Source organism: Puccinia triticina, chromosome 7A, assembly GCF_026914185.1.
Source record: "Puccinia triticina chromosome 7A, complete sequence".
Taxonomy (NCBI): Eukaryota; Fungi; Basidiomycota; class Pucciniomycetes; order Pucciniales; family Pucciniaceae; genus Puccinia; species Puccinia triticina.
This window is the reverse complement of record NC_070564.1, coordinates 6,303,049-6,320,407: the sequence shown is the minus strand read 5'-3', so window position 1 is coordinate 6,320,407 and position 17,359 is coordinate 6,303,049. Positions and strand designations below refer to the sequence as shown.

The 17,359-nt window shown below is 43.1% G+C and overlaps 3 protein-coding genes across 3 annotated transcripts; 1 reads left to right on the top strand and 2 right to left on the bottom strand.

Annotated features, from left to right (window-relative positions):
• Nucleotides 1-258: 258 nt before the first annotated feature.
• PtA15_7A704 (uncharacterized protein) lies at nucleotides 259-5,304 on the bottom strand (the record flags this gene model as incomplete). The annotated part of the gene is made up of 11 exons (XM_053171339.1): nucleotides 259-575; nucleotides 667-732; nucleotides 815-943; nucleotides 1,053-1,239; nucleotides 1,329-1,690; nucleotides 1,753-2,037; nucleotides 2,125-2,623; nucleotides 2,682-3,339; nucleotides 3,408-3,709; nucleotides 3,794-5,207; nucleotides 5,285-5,304. The coding sequence occupies 11 exons, from the start codon at nucleotides 5,302-5,304 to the stop codon at nucleotides 259-261; spliced, it is 4,239 nt and encodes a 1,412-aa protein (XP_053022530.1).
• A 1,453-nt stretch (nucleotides 5,305-6,757) lies between these two features.
• Nucleotides 6,758-7,827, top strand: PtA15_7A703 (uncharacterized protein; the record flags this gene model as incomplete). The annotated part of the gene is made up of 4 exons (XM_053171338.1): nucleotides 6,758-6,952; nucleotides 7,056-7,139; nucleotides 7,285-7,456; nucleotides 7,547-7,827. The coding sequence occupies 4 exons, from the start codon at nucleotides 6,758-6,760 to the stop codon at nucleotides 7,825-7,827; spliced, it is 732 nt and encodes a 243-aa protein (XP_053022529.1).
• A 2,132-nt stretch (nucleotides 7,828-9,959) lies between these two features.
• PtA15_7A702 (uncharacterized protein) lies at nucleotides 9,960-11,597 on the bottom strand (the record flags this gene model as incomplete). The annotated part of the gene is made up of 9 exons (XM_053171337.1): nucleotides 9,960-9,981; nucleotides 10,062-10,172; nucleotides 10,242-10,351; nucleotides 10,434-10,491; nucleotides 10,562-10,642; nucleotides 10,716-10,888; nucleotides 10,970-11,223; nucleotides 11,333-11,358; nucleotides 11,434-11,597. The coding sequence occupies 9 exons, from the start codon at nucleotides 11,595-11,597 to the stop codon at nucleotides 9,960-9,962; spliced, it is 999 nt and encodes a 332-aa protein (XP_053022528.1).
• Between the last annotated feature and the right edge of the window lie 5,762 nt (nucleotides 11,598-17,359).

Here is a 17,359-nt window from a genome sequence, read left to right as displayed (position 1 = left end):
GTAAAGCCATACCAATTTCATTACACACACAGAGTTGTCAGCCAAGACATGAGAAAATAAAACTGGACACACTGCCTTGACAAAAACAGGAAGATGACAATACAAAAGGAGATAAGTAGACACCATGTCAAAAAACGTGCTGGAATCTCTCCAGAGATGATGACCAGGGGGATTTAGGGAGAGAGAAAGATCAAGTGGTTCTTGATCGAAGCACATATACACACCACTATGTCTTATTGTTCCACAAAATACTGCGCATCAATATTGTCCTGGATGTTGGTGTTGATGCATCTGTTGCTGCATTTGATGATGCATTTGATGGTGCATCTGTTGCTGTAACTGTTGCTGATGGAGCTGTGCGAGTTGCTGCTGTTGTGCGAGGTGCTGTTGGCTTTGTTGCTGTTGATGTTGATGTTGAGGTGGTAGGTGGTGTTGTGGGAGTGGCTGTTGTTCTATAGTTTGATCATCATGGTTGGACTCCGAGCCGGAAGATGAGTCCTGAGAGTCGCCGTCAGGATTCGGAGGCCGTTGGGGGAGTGGCTCATCTCTAGGTTTTCCATTTTCGTCCACCAAACCTTTGATTTGCCCATAACAATGCATTGGAAAAGAACAACGTTTTAGTCAATTTATTAGACTGTCATTTCCATTTTCCAGAGATGAACTTACATTGAAAGACATGGTCGAAATAATCTTGCAATGCATCCGCTTGGAGATAAACATAAGATCCCGTTTCTATCAAGGACGAAGAGAAAAAGAAAACAAATCAGATGTGAATTTGGAAGACACGTCTGGGCTGGGCGGATCAGCGACGTACCGTTGTAAATTCTCGCATTGTTCAACATCAAATATACATCATCCTTGAATTGTTTTAAGGTTTTATATTTGGATGTGATATGTTTATTGATTTGTCGCATTGAGATAGGTTTCTTGATGATTTGATAATCTACCAGGTTTTTCAACCGAGTGATAAGTTGAGGAACAGAAAAAATTAGTATGATACTTGAGATAAGCATGCACTTTATTTTTTAAAAAAGGGGGACAGGATACTCAACAGTCTACGAATTGTTTACGATTGACTAAATCCATAAACAAGTTGATCCTTCGTTCACCCGAATCAGGTGCGATTGGTTTCATCAATGCATCGTAACATTCTCTCATGACCTTTCGGTACGAGTTCAGTAACGCATCATCTTCGCCATTTCCATGTGCGTTATTTTTCCTCTTCTTATTCGAAAGCGGCTTTTCACACGAAAAAGGGAGTCAGCAAAAAATAATTGGATTCCAGTCGTAAACGGTAAGAATCTCTGTTCTGGAAACATGGAAATTACCTTTCGGATGCCGCGCTCTGAATCGCCATCAACAGAGTCGTCGATTCCGACTTGACTACCGCCGAGGATTCTTTTACGTTTACGATTAGGTTCGGGAGAATGACTGAAATGATTAGTCGAAGAATTCGCGCGACTCAATTTGCTCGTCCGACCGTTTCCTCTTCCATTCCCGACGAAATCGTCATCCTCTTCGTCTTCATCCTCCTCTTCCTCTTCCGGGTCTTCGTCCCCACTCTCGTTGGCGCCCCGTTTCTTCATCTTGTTGGCCTGTCTCATCGCGCGCTTTCCTCTCTTCTTCGCAATCACTTCCGTCAAATCTTCTTCATTTTCTACGGCCTCTAAGAACTGTTCTTCCGTTAATCCTATCAACCGCCAAGAAGTGTTAATCAGTCACGCGCCTGTTTGTAATATTGAGTTCACTTACCATCGTCGTAATGTACTGCATTTCGGTTTCGGGCTTTCCTGCCCCCGCCTTCTTCTTCCTCCTCGGCGGCATTCGGATCAAACACGATAGGGGCTATGTCTTTGGAATATACAGTGGGCAACTCCTCAACGGTCATCAGCCTTTCTGGTAGTGGCTTGCCAGCCTGTCCCTCAGGCGTCATGCTCCACTGTTGAGCCGCTTCAGCTGCTCGCTCGCGATCCATTTCCGTGAATATTTCAAACTCTTCGTCCGATCTTTTCAGCATTTCATTCAACTCTTCGTCCCCTGATATTCATCATCCAAAGAAATCGAAAGGGGTAAGAAATGTTAGCAGGCAGGTCAACTAATAGATATCGGAAGAAATATACTTGCCGAGTTCATTATCGCCCTCTTCTTCATTATCATCATCTTCCAACAACTCTCTCAAGAACGTCTCTCGTTCTTCGGCAGAACTTTTATGATCGAAACGACCAGCTTGAATGACTTTTTTGTCCATATCCAACTTGAATTGAGCTTTACTCATGATATGTTCTTCGACACTCTTACTGGTGATAAGTCTCAAGACCCGGACTTCTTTCTTTTGTCCAATCCGATGCGCTCGATCTTGGGCTTGGAGATCTTGATGGGGGTTCCAGTCGGAATCGAAGATGATCACCGTATCGGCCGTTTGAAGATTCAATCCTAAGCCTCCAGCTCGGGTCGAGAGGATAAACAGGTCGATACCGCATTCGGGGTGATTGAAGGTCTTCAATAATTCAGCTCGTTCTTCGGGCTTGGTCATTCCATCCAGCCGAAGGTTTCTAATCCCGCGATAAGAGCAGTAATCTTGAAAGATATCCATGACTTGAGTCATTTGGAAAAACATCAAGACCTGTTTCGGGGTATCAGTCAAATCAGTAACTCAGAGAGGCTTAAGAAGAGAACTCAACTCGATGTCCAGTCCTGAACAACTTTGGCAATACTCGATCCAACAGCTCAAATTTCCCTGCAGCTCGCCAGAGTGTGTCGTTGGTCGGTTTATCAGGGCCGTTGATGGTCCTCTCGACTTCCTCGAATGTGAACGGATGGTTGCAAATTTTCTTGAGCTGCATGATCACGTTCTGTAAACCTCTCATGACTCCACCCGTCCCACTGCTTCCCTTTGCCGTATTGGTAGCATTATCGACATCCGTCCAGATCATTTTGTGAACTTTCATCTGATTAGTCAGTTTCAATTGTAGGCCGGACATCTTGCACTTGATCACTCTCTCAACCTTGTCCGGTAGTTCACTCTCGACATCTTTCTTCAATCGACGCAACAAGAAGGGCCGTAAAACCTTGTGCAACCGACGAATGACTAGGATGGCCTCTTCTTCGTTCAGTTCGATCTTATCTTGACCGCCGGTGTTGGCGAAGGGAGTATTAAACCATTCATCGAATGACTTAACTGAATTGAACACCCTGGGTAGAACAAAGTTTAACAGCGCCCACAGTTCAGGTAGATTGTTTTGGAGCGGTGTACCCGTGAGGATCAATCGATAACGCGATTGGTAGTGCGTCGTTAAGGTCAGCGAGAGCTTCGATTGTGAGTTTTTCATTCGATGTCCCCTGTTGAAAAAAGCGCGCAAACAAGGATTAGATCACGAGCTACATGTCGAAAAAGAAATACGGCTTACTCGTCGATGATCATGTGCACCCATTTGATCTTACAAAGCATGGGTCGATCTTTGATGATATATTCATAGGTAGTCAACAAGACCTCAAATTGACCCTGACGGATCTGGGCCTGAAGTTGTTTTCGAACGTTGGGCGAGCCCTTGTAGACAACCACCTTGACAGTTGGAGCCCACTTTTCGAATTCCAGTGTCCAGTTGGGTAGGGTTGATAGGGGGACGATCACGAGGTAAGGACCGGGTTGTTTCTTGTTTTCCATCAACCAGGTGATCAGTGAAATCGTTTGGATCGTCTTTCCGAGACCCTAGAAGAACCAAACCCTGTTTTAGTTTCCAGTTTGCTTTTAGAGAAGCATAAACACTTTGAAGGAAACGAAAAAAGGGATTACCATCTCGTCGGCAAGAATTCCGTTGAGTCGATTGTTATAGAGTGAGACCATCCATTGAAGACCTTTAATTTGATACTCTTTCAATTGACCGCCGGTGAGGAGAGAGCTTTGTTTGGTGACCTCCTCCTTGATGCGATGAGCAACGTTATAATAGTCGGCCTTGCTGCCTTCAGTAGAGGTTGCGACTTGGTTTGCGGCAGCCCTATCATCATCGAAGACGGGCGCAGCGCCAAACGCACTCTCATCGATGGCAGCCCCAGTTTGGTCTTGGTCGACATGGATCTGGCCATCCCTGTGGACTGCATCGTTCTGTTGCTGGAGGACGGCATGACTGAGGTTTTCGAGGTATTGATCGGTCTGCCTTAAGAGATGGGTGATTCGAGTATCCTTGGCGGTATCGATCAGTTTCAAGTAGGCCTCCTCATCGTCGGCCTTGAGGGCTTTCAACCGCTCCTTGCTCAGTCGTTCGATCCTTCGCTGTTCTTCCTTTTCGGCTTCAACATGAAACTTGGACACCGATTTACCGAATCTCGACAGAAGTTCTTTGGACTCGTAGTGTGCAGATTTGAATCTGTTCGAATGGGACTGGATCGATGAGATATGGTCGAGATGTTTCTGCTTCAGTTTTTGTTCTCGGTCCAACTTCTGTCTTCGTTCGATTGTTTCAGTATATCGGGCATCCCTGAGGAAGAGTTTCTTGGGGCGTTTGACTGCGGTTCGATCGATTACAAGGTTCAGCTTGGTGGCTTGGTTGATTCCGGTCATCATCTCCTCTCTCAAGTCTTTCTGCTTCTGTAGTAGCCTCAACGATTTGATTTCGATCAGGGCTCGTAACTTTTGATTGCTGAAGTCGGTTGTGGAGGAAGATGAGGCAAGAGGGTCTTGATGACTCTGTTCTGCACCTTCCTGAGGGTTGATGGTTGAATGGTCGGGTAGGTTGGCAGTAAAGGATTCGAGTTCGTTGAGTCTCCATTTGATCTTGGTTTCGATGAGCTTATCCCTCTGATGTTTCAAGGTGTAAGGGTCTAAGCCAGTCGGCAGCAAGCTCGGTAGGCACCAGTTCCTCGGTTGAGAGTAGGCTGGGATGGGTACGATTGAATGTTGTTCATGAGCCGCGATGGTATTCCTGAGTGCTGTTACTGGCTCGATGAAGCTGTTGTAGTTTAGTGCTACTGTTGCGCCTGCTGCTGATGAGGATGATGGAGCTTCGGAGTGGTTCTGTTGCTGATTTGTGAGGCTGAGATTGCTGTCTGACAGGGATAGGTTGCGAGAGAGTTGCTTGGTTGCGATTATCTGGTTTTTGATCTGGTTGAACTGGTTCGCTTCGATTGTCACTGGGATCTGGTGTCCGTTTGTTGGGTGGCTGTTGTTTGCTGCCATTTTCCAGCCCGTTGGAGTGTGGTTCTCGGCCAGTCTGAGTCGACCGCCCCGCGTCCGGCTCTCAAACCAGGGGGGCTGCAGCGGGGGGTGGATGCTAGAGCCCTCGGGGACTCGGGCTGCCAGCGGCGCATCGGGGAATACATACTCCTCCCCATATCACACAATATTCTACATACAAGTCTTTCATCACATGCAAGCTGCTCGGGATTATATTTTGTTATCTTGTGTACTGAGGAATGGAAGATAAACTATGCTAGTTCAAGGCGAGCAGGAGCATTTAAATTACAGACAAAGACAAAGTCAGGAGTTGGTCTTCCTGGTTCAGGAATCTGGTTGTTTGATGTGAAAGATCCATTACTATAACTTCCACATAGTTCTCTTTTGAACTAATTACCTACATACTAAAATTGGTGCAATTCACAATGGCAGCATCAGATCCAATATCAAATATCACTCATCAAAAGAACCAGCCCCAAATTATTCATCATCATATTCATTGCACTTCATTCTGTGCTTGAAGATCATACAATCATCCATCTACATAGATTAAAAAAGCATCAACAAGCTTGCCATTAAATCTTAGTCAATACAATTATTACATTCAACAGGATCTTACAAGAAACCCTAAACCTTCTCAAAATGCTTCCAAAATGTTTGATAGATAAGTTGAATATTAGCAAGGATCCCAAGAGAGCTGTGGAAGAAATAGAAGTTGATTTTTTACAAACAAAAATCCTCATTCCTGTCAGCAATTATTACCAACAGAAATAGATGTTTTACCAAAAGTTTTAAGAACCAAATTTTTCAACAATCTTCAAGAAATCCTAAGCTGGAAAAGAAATCCTTGGACTTACAATATATGTATATTAATAATTATACTAGAAACAGAAGTTCAGTTATTTTTTTTCAGGATGTTAAGCCTTCATTTTTTGACTGCTGTGACAGTTGACTACAAGATGGGTGTGGGAATTGGGGAAAATCATCAGCTTTCTTCATGTAAGCTTTCATTTCCAACATTTAGGGGGGCTCACAATGGAAATTTGAAAAAATTGAGGACACATTTGGGGGTTCACAATTGAATTTTACAATCTTTGGAGGTCGACTTAAGGCTTTTATAAACAAAATCCTATACTTTTGGCAAGCTTTCCAGGGGGGGTGTTGCTAATCAATCAGTGAAGCTTAAATTCAAAAAAAAAATCATAAACAGGTTGAAATGTGCCCCAAAGTTTTGCAAATTTCAATTGTGATCCCCCCCCCCCCCTATTTTAACCTGTTTATGAAGATTTTATTTAAAAAAAGTTGGCAGGCTGCATTGATTGATGAGCAACAACCCATCATGGACAGCTTGCCAAAAATTTAAAACTTTGATCATAAAGGCCTTAAGTTGACCTCCACAGTTTTGTAGGGCCCTCCGAAGCGAGGGGTTAAGTTAGTGCGGGGCTCCTCAAGAGAGGCTTGGTTAAGCTCGGCTCCACGGGGCCCTCGATCGGGACCGGGGTCTTTCGAATCCGTGGATAGTATGCGTAACGACAGGTAGACCAAAACAACTTCCTCACAGCAACCCCTTTTATCGGTGATCCAGCCATGGCTCCAATCGAACTCGACGACCGCAATAAATCGCATCCTCAAATCAATCCTCCGGCAATCCAGAAACCAGGAGAATCGAAGACACAAACTATCCACCGCTTGGCTGCCGAATTGAAAGTGGCCAAGATGGCCAAGACTCATGCCGAGAGGAAGGTCCTGGAACTTGAAGATGTGATCAGACAGCGAGCAAAGGTGCGCCACTCTTCTCTTATCATATCTCCTCCTCTCTTGCCTTCGTTTGTTTACGCCCAGGGCGAAAACGTCATATACTGATTCAAAAGTACTCGTTTGCAAGTTAATGGATATTTCGAGTCAGCAGTGCGATGCGGCTTGGGAAAACATGGCCGAACTGAAGAACCAAATAGCTTCACAAGATGTGGTAAGTGAAGTTGACTACCGGGAGGATGGATGATTACTATTATCTTTCATTTTCTCTCCTCCAATCCACCTTAATTCAATTCATATTCGTATATAAGCATATTTAAACCGAGAAAAAAGTCATCATTTTTTTCAACTCTCGATAGGTTATCAAACGGTTGAAGGACGATGCAAACCAATATCCCCTCTCATCTTCCACCCTAGTCCAATCGCACCAAAGGCTTTCATCCACTATCGACACCCTTCGGGAATGTTTTACATGTCCACTATGCTATAATGGTCTCGAAAAGGGGGATGCAGTCAGTTTAAGATGTGGACGTAAGTTGCGTGGCCTTTTTTGGCTGGTGCACTATGGTCGATTGAAGCTGCCAATATCCTGACATCGTGCCCTCTCAATAACAATTGCAGATACGTTTTGCCAAAAATGCATAGATGCTTGGGCGGCTTCGTCGAACCCATCCGATTCAAGACCGCAAGAACTCCGCAAGACAGCGGAGGCTCGGGTTCAGTGTCCTGAGTGCCGCACGACAGGCTCGACCCGAGTCCGACTTTACATGATGGAAGAAGCAATCCGCTTGCTCGCCCGCGCTGAGCGAGAAAGGGAGGCGGCTGAGATTGAAGAGCAGGCTAGGCGAGCAGAATTGGAAGTGGTACACGATCCCAAGCCGACAGACTACCTCGCGGATTGACCTTTGATCACCTCAATACTATCTCTCGAGCTGATCGTGATATCCTGTAAAACAAGTCCCCCCTCCCTGTCCTGCTCGTCCATAAGTATTTTTGTACAAAAAGTGTTCTTTTATCCGCACTTATAAGTGATTCCATCGGCGGAAGCTACGACAAAATGATAACAAACACCGAAATTAATACCAGCATTTGCGACTTTGCGACCTAACACAACTGTTATCATAACTATACATTGTCAATTGACTGATGAAATACAACAGTGTCAAACTCTACAGCCTAGTCACTTCAATCGCACAGCTTGTGCACCCACCATTTGGCCTTGAACATAAGCTTTCACATTGTAATTCCTGCCCTGCTTTATATTTCTAGACTACGCACCCATGGTGCCTGGAAGGCATACAAAAGAGAAACCCCAGGTATTGGCAGGTGTTTTTCCTTTGCAGGTGCCACCAAGCAATAGTGGTCTTCAAAATTGAATCACAACTGCATAAACATAAATTCATAAATGGCTTTTGTTTGGGATTATGTATGTAAGTATGTCCCTGCCAAATTCACTTATTTTATGTTTATGCATTTATGATTGCAATTGTAAAGACCACCAATCTTGAGTGGTCTGACAGCTTGATAAGTGAGGCTGGACATGTGAGGGTGTCTGTCAGCGTGAGAAGGGGTGTAACTTCCAATCTGGCTGGGGTTCCAGTAATACTTCCAGTGGTGACTAAGGGTAAAGTTGACCATAGAATCCATTTTTGATTTCATATTGGTTTACATCTGAGGGCTAGTATGAGTAATTATGCACATGAGAAAAACTTTTGATTTTTCACATTTTTGAATGTGACATTAGATTTCCAAATGAGTTTTGAATGGGATTTATGGATGAACAATTACAAGATTTGTGCCTGAATCCACTTCTATGTGTGCTCTGTAGTGCTGAAGAGTGGCAGGTACCCACCAGAGGGTGCTAATGGCCATCTCTAGACTTTAGGGAGAGATTTTCCCCAAGATTGCATGATACATCCCATTCTACCATATGACTCTCTTTTTCTTATTTTTACAAGTGGAAGTGTTGCCAATCAAGGCCGCACATATCACGCTACAGTAATATCCTTCAGGATTCCTTTGACCTTCAAAGCGGATTCCTTCAATCAGTTTTGGAGCTTTTTGCTTGAAATTTTGGGTGAGGGTGCGCATCAGCACTGCCAATGAATCTGTTCATTCAGTTTTCTTTGTACATATTTTGCTGATTTTGTAATAATTTTTTAGTGATTCTGGGGTTGAATATCCTTCCTTTCCCTGACAGACTTCAGAAATTATGTGTAAGCCTCTCCTGCGGAGAGCCCTCCGGGCGGGTTCCCATGGACCCTCCTTTCAAGAGGCTTACAGTTATATGTCATTGTCAACTGCTAGCAGTTGCTTGACTTTTTCTTGTGGTGTTGTTTGTCTGTGCCGGTTCATTGGTTGCAGCAAGCCTGGATAAATGTGATCTTTTTCACTTACAGTCAAGGCCATGTTCAATGCATGGAGAACAGGACCAGAGATGATGTCTTCCTCTCTTTGTCAGAAGGCCCTTCAATACCCTGGAAACTTGAAACATTAATCTCAGACAGAGAATGGTTTGATATAGGTTGACTGCAATTCATTTCCCCAACCTTCCAGATTTCATAAGTACTGCTTGCCCCCTTGACTTCCTCACTTGCAGATCCTCCTTTGTCACCAACCTCCTTACCATATTTCAATTTGATTCCTCCAAGCTTGTTTTCAGGTGGTATTTTGAGACTATGCAAGTATGAAAAAAAAAAAAGATTCATTAAAGGTTGGAGTTGATTTTTAAATTGATATGAATCAAAATTGGTTGCAAATCTACCTAATAATACTCCAATGTTTTCAAAAACTTCCAATCATCATCTATATTTGGCTTGACAACTTTTTGAAAATTTCTTCTTCTTTCTCTTCCGCGCAAATACTTACATACCAGCCAATTTTTTGGCTTCGCCAAATTCATCCGCTTGTGATGGACTAGCTTTCTTAATGGTTTCAGCACCACTGTTTTTTGTGGGATACATTTACTTTCAATCATTTCACCTCATATGGTTTTTAAGCAGGAAGAAATAATAGTGAGAAGTCTAAGTGGCGCTCATACGGAGTGGCCGGAGATGCTGTGAATCGAACGTGTTAAGTTCCTCAGCACATTAGTCGAACGGTCAAAGACAAGTCAACTAGAAAAAAAGAGACGTACAAGAACCACTTGGAGATGCTGGGGTCGATGGGCGCAGGATCTTGACGGCTGTCAGAGGGCACATCGGCGTGTCCGACCCGGTGTTGGGATCCCTCAACAGTAGTGTTGGCCCTGTAGATTTTTTTGTTGAAAGTCAGTCGAGAGTTTGTACATCGATCCACTCGCAAGTCTTATACTCACAGCGAGATGCCAGAGTATCCGTCTTTCATCAAGCGCTTCCACGCCTCGTGGCACTCCAAAATTACATCGGTTGCAAAGTTTTTGTGCTTGGCTTCTCCAGAGAAGGCGAACTACAAGCGGTAAAAACATACGTCAGTCGCGGAATGGACACGTCAACAAGCAGGGGGAAGACGGAGGAGGAGGAAAGCCTACCTGGTTCTCGGGTTTGCCATCGGGGATCTTGTAGATGCGGAACCATTCGTTGGTAGCCCTGTGTCGAGTTGCGGGGTTAGATTGGGTATTCTCGATCGGTGAGAATGGGGGTGGGGCAGTGAACTGACCGAATCAAGCCAGGGAGGTGTCTTTCGACATCCTCAATGTCGTTCAACTTGGGGGCCAATGGATCATTGACATCCACCACACTACGCGCAAGATTGATCGAGCGTCAGCATGAAATCATCGCGCGGGAAACATGCGAGAGTCACAGCAACTTGCATGATTTTCCAGTCAGTTTCTCCTTCATCAAGGAGGGCCATAACCCCAAGAACCTTGACCTGTTTGACTTGTCCGACGTATCCGACTGCTTCACCGATCTCGCACACGTCGAGGGGGTCGTTGTCTCCCTTGGCTTTGGTCTCAGGGTGGGTGTGAGCTGGGTCTTCCCATGTCTTGAAGAAAAAAACAATAGAAAGATGATACTTGGATTCAGATGACGAAAAGAAGAGATGATGGGGAAGGAGAAAGCCGACCTGAGGGAAAGCACCGTAGTTCCAAATGTATCCATGGTGGGGGAAACAGTTGCGGACGAATCGGAGCTTGTTCTTCTTGACGTCTTGCAAGATCGGGTTGAATGGCTCGCTCTTGGAGATTTCCATCTTGGCGTTTGTCCATCGCGGCACCTCGACGATCATGTTGAACACGTTGCGTTGCTCATTCGCAAACAGCGGCAAGTCGTGGAAGGCAGAAATCACAGCCCCATTGTTCTCCAGATAAACCCGATGCTCTGCGATGCGTTTTTTTTTTGTTAACCATACAAGGTTGGTGAGCTCTCACTCAAAAGCTGTAGCAGGTGTCGGAATCCGAAAAAAATAAGACGTAGCAAAATGACGTACCCAAGGTATTCGGGGCACCGATCAATCTGTGGGAAAGTAGTTAGTAGACATACTCAGACTTTTTTTTGAGCTGGCATCCACCCAAGGCAGGCAGGACATACCGAGTGGTGGTGTTATTCTGAGAACTCATGGTGTTGGCTGAGTGACTGCTGACTCTGAGCGTGCGAGTGGCAGGGGCGAGGAACTGGGCGTGCTGAGCGAGTCGCCTGAGGGCTTGCGTCTGGCTCATGGGCAGTCGATTTTCGAGCCCGGCCGGTCGGGACATGTCGCCTACATAAACTCAGCCAATGGCTCGAACCTAACTTAACTAAGTACATACTTGCGCAAGGTATTCTGGTGTACAGCCTTGGACATACAGCAGTTTCAAAAAAGGATGGCAGAGGGGTCTTGGATTTTCCAAATGAGGATTTTCCTCACCCCAGCCAACTTTCTCCCCTATGCGGGGCTCAGTGGTGAACAAAGTGCCGCCGACTGCAGGGAGTGACTGAGCACTAATAAAAGTAGCTAGTGACAAAGATCAAACCTCTGTGCAAACACTCAAGCAAAGTTGGAATTCCACATGACCAGCAACGACACCAGAGCAATTTGACAAGTTGTCCGGAAAATATGCGGGACACAATTGGAAAAAGATAAGAGTGGCACCACCAAAAAGTTTCACGGCCATCTCTCCACCAGCGAGATGGCCGTGAAACTCGGAGTTGTTGGACAAATTTGGCAGACATTTGGGAATCATCCACCCATTTGTTTCAATTTTTTGTTTAAATATCCCCCCCCCCCCATTTTTTTGGAGTTGTCTGCATACTTTTGACCAAAGAATATGATATTGCTCCCTCTGTTTTTGGGAGTTGTCTCATGAAACTTGGGAGTTGTCAACCCCTTCCAATAGGCAGTGGACAAATATGATGATACAGTCAAACCTGTCTAAGGGCATACCCTTTTAACTACATAATCTGCCTAACAGCATGGAAAAATACTTCCCTGTATTGTTGGTTGCCCTGCAAAATCACCATCTCTAAGGGCATAACCTGCCTAAAGTCATATCAAAATTCTTCTCCCAAAGGGTATGCCCTTAGACAGGTTTGACTGTAATTAAAGTGAAAACAAAAACCATTAATCTAAGTATATTAGGGGGGTTCACAATTGAAATTTACAAAACTTTAGGACACATTTTAAGGTGGTTATGAACATTTTTTTTAGAAAATTGATAAATTGCACTGATTCATCAGTATCACCTGCTGCTGTGCATTTTCCCAAAATTTTAGAATTTTGTTCATAAAGGCCTTAAATTTGGCTCCAAAGTTTAGTAAAATTCAATTGTAAACCCCCCTATTAAATCCATACTTTTGTGGAAATTTCAATCAAGGGTTTCCTATGTAGATCTTTCAAAAAGGCTAATTCAAGGGGATATGTGCAACCTGGGATCTTGGGTTTCCCCTAGAACATTTCACAAATAAAAGCATGGTTTATCTACAAAACAGTTTGTCTGAATTTGAAAGTGGTAAACCTGGAGGTCTTCAATGTGGGATATGAATGTGAAAGGAATTGATTGATTTTGTATTCCATATCTGAAATCATGTGGTCAATTTTATGCTGGATTATTTCTACTGATTTAATCATCTTCCATTGGTTTTTACTACTTAAATTTGATAAAAGATCCTTATTTTTTGAAAGAATAAGCTGATAGTATTCGTGAACCATTTGGAGTTCTTCACAAGTCTTTTCAACCTTGCTCCTGTCATGGTCCTCCCAGGCCTTTAACAATAAAGCTTCCCAGTCTTCATTGTCTTTGTTTTCAAGATTGAAAATGTAAGTCTGATGAGCAGGACACCATTTTGTGACTTCTGGCATGGTGTGGGACAAGTAGTGTAAAATATTGTTTAGATGCTCAAGGAGAACAAAGTGGTCTGTCATTGAAAGCAGCTGCTCTTTGAGAATTACTGTCATGGGAAGATCCAGAATGTCTTCATCATAGTTTTCTTCAATAAATTCAAGAACCCCATGTGCCCTCCTTCTTTGTTCTTGATTATGGACACCTGTTTTCAAATTGTCCTGGAATATATTTAGCAGTTTGTAAACATATGCTCTGATTTGAAGATATCTGTCAACATTGTATTTCATTTTCTTGAGATCATCTGGGGAACTGGATTTTATCTTGTTGGATTCCTCCAGTACCTCAAATAGCATATCATCTTTGAACATGGATTTGGTGGGGCAATCTAGCAAAAAATGTTTCATAGTTAAAAAATATTTGAGACATAAATATTTGAAGTATCTCTGATCCCTTCCATCAAGAACTGAATCAAAATTCAGAATCAGGTTTCAGGACATACCCATTCAAAGTATGTAAAATGAAGCATCAGTGATTGATCTTTCAAACTTAAAATAGATGTTCATTTTTGGGACATTATCTTACCTTTCAAGACGGTCCTATAAGGTGAAGATTTCCAATACCTGAGAACACCTTTATTGCAAGGAAATCTGATCTGCCAATCACCATCAATTGAAAATTCAAAGTCATAGTTTTTGATCATACTGAGTGTGGCAATCTCCATTGTATTCCTTTTCTGATAAAACATTTTCACTGCTTTTTTGGTAGTCATATTTTGATTGTACATATACTCAACTGTTTGGAAGATATTGTCTTGGAGCTTCAAAGAATTTTTTTTCCTTGGGTAGTCAAGTTCATGATATCCTTCATCTCCTTGGCTTAATAAGCCAATATTGAGTAAAATTTCACTCAAGCTAGATACTAAGCCTTCTGAAGCTTTCTCCCCCATTTTCAGACTTGTTCCACATGGATTTGGGAAAAAACTATTAGAGAATATTGGTGGATTTTTCTGGATTAATTGTGGTTCAAAATTCAAAATTTCACTGTTTATTTCATTGGAACCATCAATGTTGGGATTGTTTATCCTAGCCTTTATTTCATCCTGAATGATTAGGTGTAAGGATTCCACTTTGTCAATTGCTTTTGACAAGCCTTTTTTTTTTTTTTTGATTTTATTGATTTTTTGCAAGATATATGTCTTTTTCTCCTCCTCCTTAGTGTATTCATCCCTTATACCACTTAGACTTTCTCTAATGGCAAGGAAATCTTCTTCCATGAAGTTTTGCTGACCTTCAAATTTATGAAAAAAAAAAAATAGTTTTTCAATCAGCAGAGTTTCAAAGAATTCAAAAAAGGGTCAGATGAATACACTTCATGGAAGGAACATGTAAATTTAGCTTACCTGATTCTGGAAAAATCCCCTCTTGTTTACTGAACTGACTGACACTGTATATGTAGTTCATGAGTTGTTCTTCTTCTTGTTGATTTATTGAATTCCCAAGCTCTGAAGTTCCAGAATCTAGTTGCCCAGTGATACCAATTCTCACTGTGACATGAATATATAGAGACATTTTGGTTTTTGGATAAAATAGCATCAGCAAGAAAATCAGGAATTTGTTTTAAGGCTCAAAAATAATTTATAAATTACCAATGGATTCTGAAGGATAACTCCCTTGAAAAAGGCATAGGATAATCAATAATACAACATACTGATACCCAAAAATAGTTGGATGCTGCATTTGTAGTTTGGAACTGGGCAATTAATGAAGGGAATAACCTAAGTTTTCTGGTGGAAGAATCCAAACTGATTTTGGAATCCTTTTGCTGAATGGTGGATGTGATGATGGAGTTTCAAGAGCTACCCTTCTGGCTATCAGATAACAACACTCGCCACAGTAAGCTTGGCTGATGAAAAATGGTAAGGTTTTGATATATGAGGATGTGGTGAGGTTTATTGGTTATGTAACTGCGGTGATTTACAAATTGTGTTGGGACTATCATTAGCAGGTGATTAATGGAGGGAAAGAAAACTGAGGAGGAGAGCAAGTTTTATAGAAAAATATGAGGGATTTTAGCACCAAGGGTGCTCCTGGGCAAGATATCCTAGCTGGTGGGTTGGTTTCAGATGATAGTGGTATATGTTTGGACAAGGTGGGGGCGGGGGGTGTTGGATAAACATATGCAAGGGGTGCATAAGTATTGGTGTCAGAAAAATGCTTCCAGGAGTGCCGAAATGGGGTCATGATATAGTTTAAGCTGTAATACAGCTGCAAGGGGTGCATCAATGAAGCAGACAGATTTCCAATATAGGGATAAATCATTTCAGAGGATACTTGAATAGGGGGTATCAAATATGAGAAATCCACAATTGGAAACCAGTCAATTGGCCAAAAGTGAAATTTGTCACCAGTGGATCCCAAAATGGGGTAGAAGAAGGACCAGCATGTTTTGTAAAATGGTGGGGTTTTTCAAACCAGTCAATTACATAATGGTGGATTTGGTCATATTTGATACCCCCTAATGTGGGGATTATGTAGTCCAAATAAATGATGTGAAGCCTGAGGCTGCAGAGGCAGTGCCTCAGTGGTGCTGTGTAGGTGAAAAAAAAATGAAAAAAAAAAATGCAAGCTATAAGATGTGTATTTTATTCCCTTACCTGTTCTGAGTAGTTATAGACTGTGGAAGGTGACTTGAGGGATGAGATCCACTGATGCATGGGTGTTGGCAATATTTCAGAGATGGAAGATTGACAGCCTAGTCAACACAGCCACTCTGCTTGTTTGGCATCACCCCAAGGGATTTGAAAAAGGAAATGGGGCGGGTAATTTGGAAGATGTGCACACAGGGGATGGGAGCAAGCAACAATGGGCCTTTACTATACAGTTCTTGGTAAAGTAAAGATATAGTAGATGTTTTTGGCTCAATACCATAACAGATAGCACTCCAATCAGTAAAGAATTTTTCTTTACTACAACACATATTTGATTTTTCAATTTTTTTATACAGGTACGGTATCAGTTAAATTAATTTGTTTTGTTTTGTTCATGGGAGCTTGCAAAAGGCTCCTCATAACCACAACAAGGCTTTTGCACCTAGTTTTGCCCCTTTTTATTTCAATAGGCAGGGGTAGAAGCACATTTAAACCCGCTTTTACCCCTGGTTATTGAAATAACTAGGGTTGAAACATGTTTAATAGGGCTCTCTACTAGGGGGGTTCACAATAGGATTTTAATAAAATTCCAAAGCTCATTTTAAGGCCTTTATGAACAATGTTTTGGAATTTTTTTTAAGCTGTTCACATTTGGGTGTTCCTTGGCAATCAGAGCCACTTCAACGTTTTCTGAAAATTGGTTCACAACGTCCTTAAAATGGGCTCTAAAGTTTTATTAAAATCCTATTGTGAACCCCCCTACTTATATCAGCCCATTGGAAAAAATTCCTGTACTATAACCATTCAAGTACCGGAGATGATAAAAACATTTATACTCTACTTGAAGGTCCTGGTTATAGCAAAGTAAAGTAAAGTAAAGGCGGTAGTTAGCCCAGAGAACGTTGAGGGCTACTCCCTTAGCTTGGAGTGTATCACCTTGATAGACTCCTGCAGCAAGACTTTGGATGCCGACACTCTGAACTCTACGCCATGTGTCTCTGATGCGTCCGCTGCCCCGCCTGACGCCAGAGTGACTAAGAGTCTGAAGCTTATGCTCCAACGACTCAACATAACCTGAGCTTCTGAGTTTTATAATTTGAGCCATGCAGCATCCCAACCCGGCGCCCATGGCTCCACAGCGACAACGATGGTGTGTATGTACAAGAAATGAACCTTCTCCATCCATCCAGATAAATAACCAAAAACAAACAAGGGAAGCAAGGGCCGTCGAGCACGACACGCGCGCCCTCGGAATACATTGCCCGAGCCCCGATGTCCTGAAAACCTAAGAAACCCACAAAACCACAAAACCGCAAAACCACCAAACAGCAACAAGACAAAAACGACGAGTATTAAGGAAACGAGAGGGGGGGGGGGGGGGGGGGGGTAGCAGGAGGGACCACGGCGCGGCTGGGGGCCGCACCGCCGCGAACACCAGCAAGCCCAGAGAGGTATGTAGACACAGAAAAGAAGGAGAACGGGCGGGCGGGTGTCCGGGGGAGCCTAGAAAAATCGAATCCGGGCATGGGATCCGACTGCGCAGAGAGAA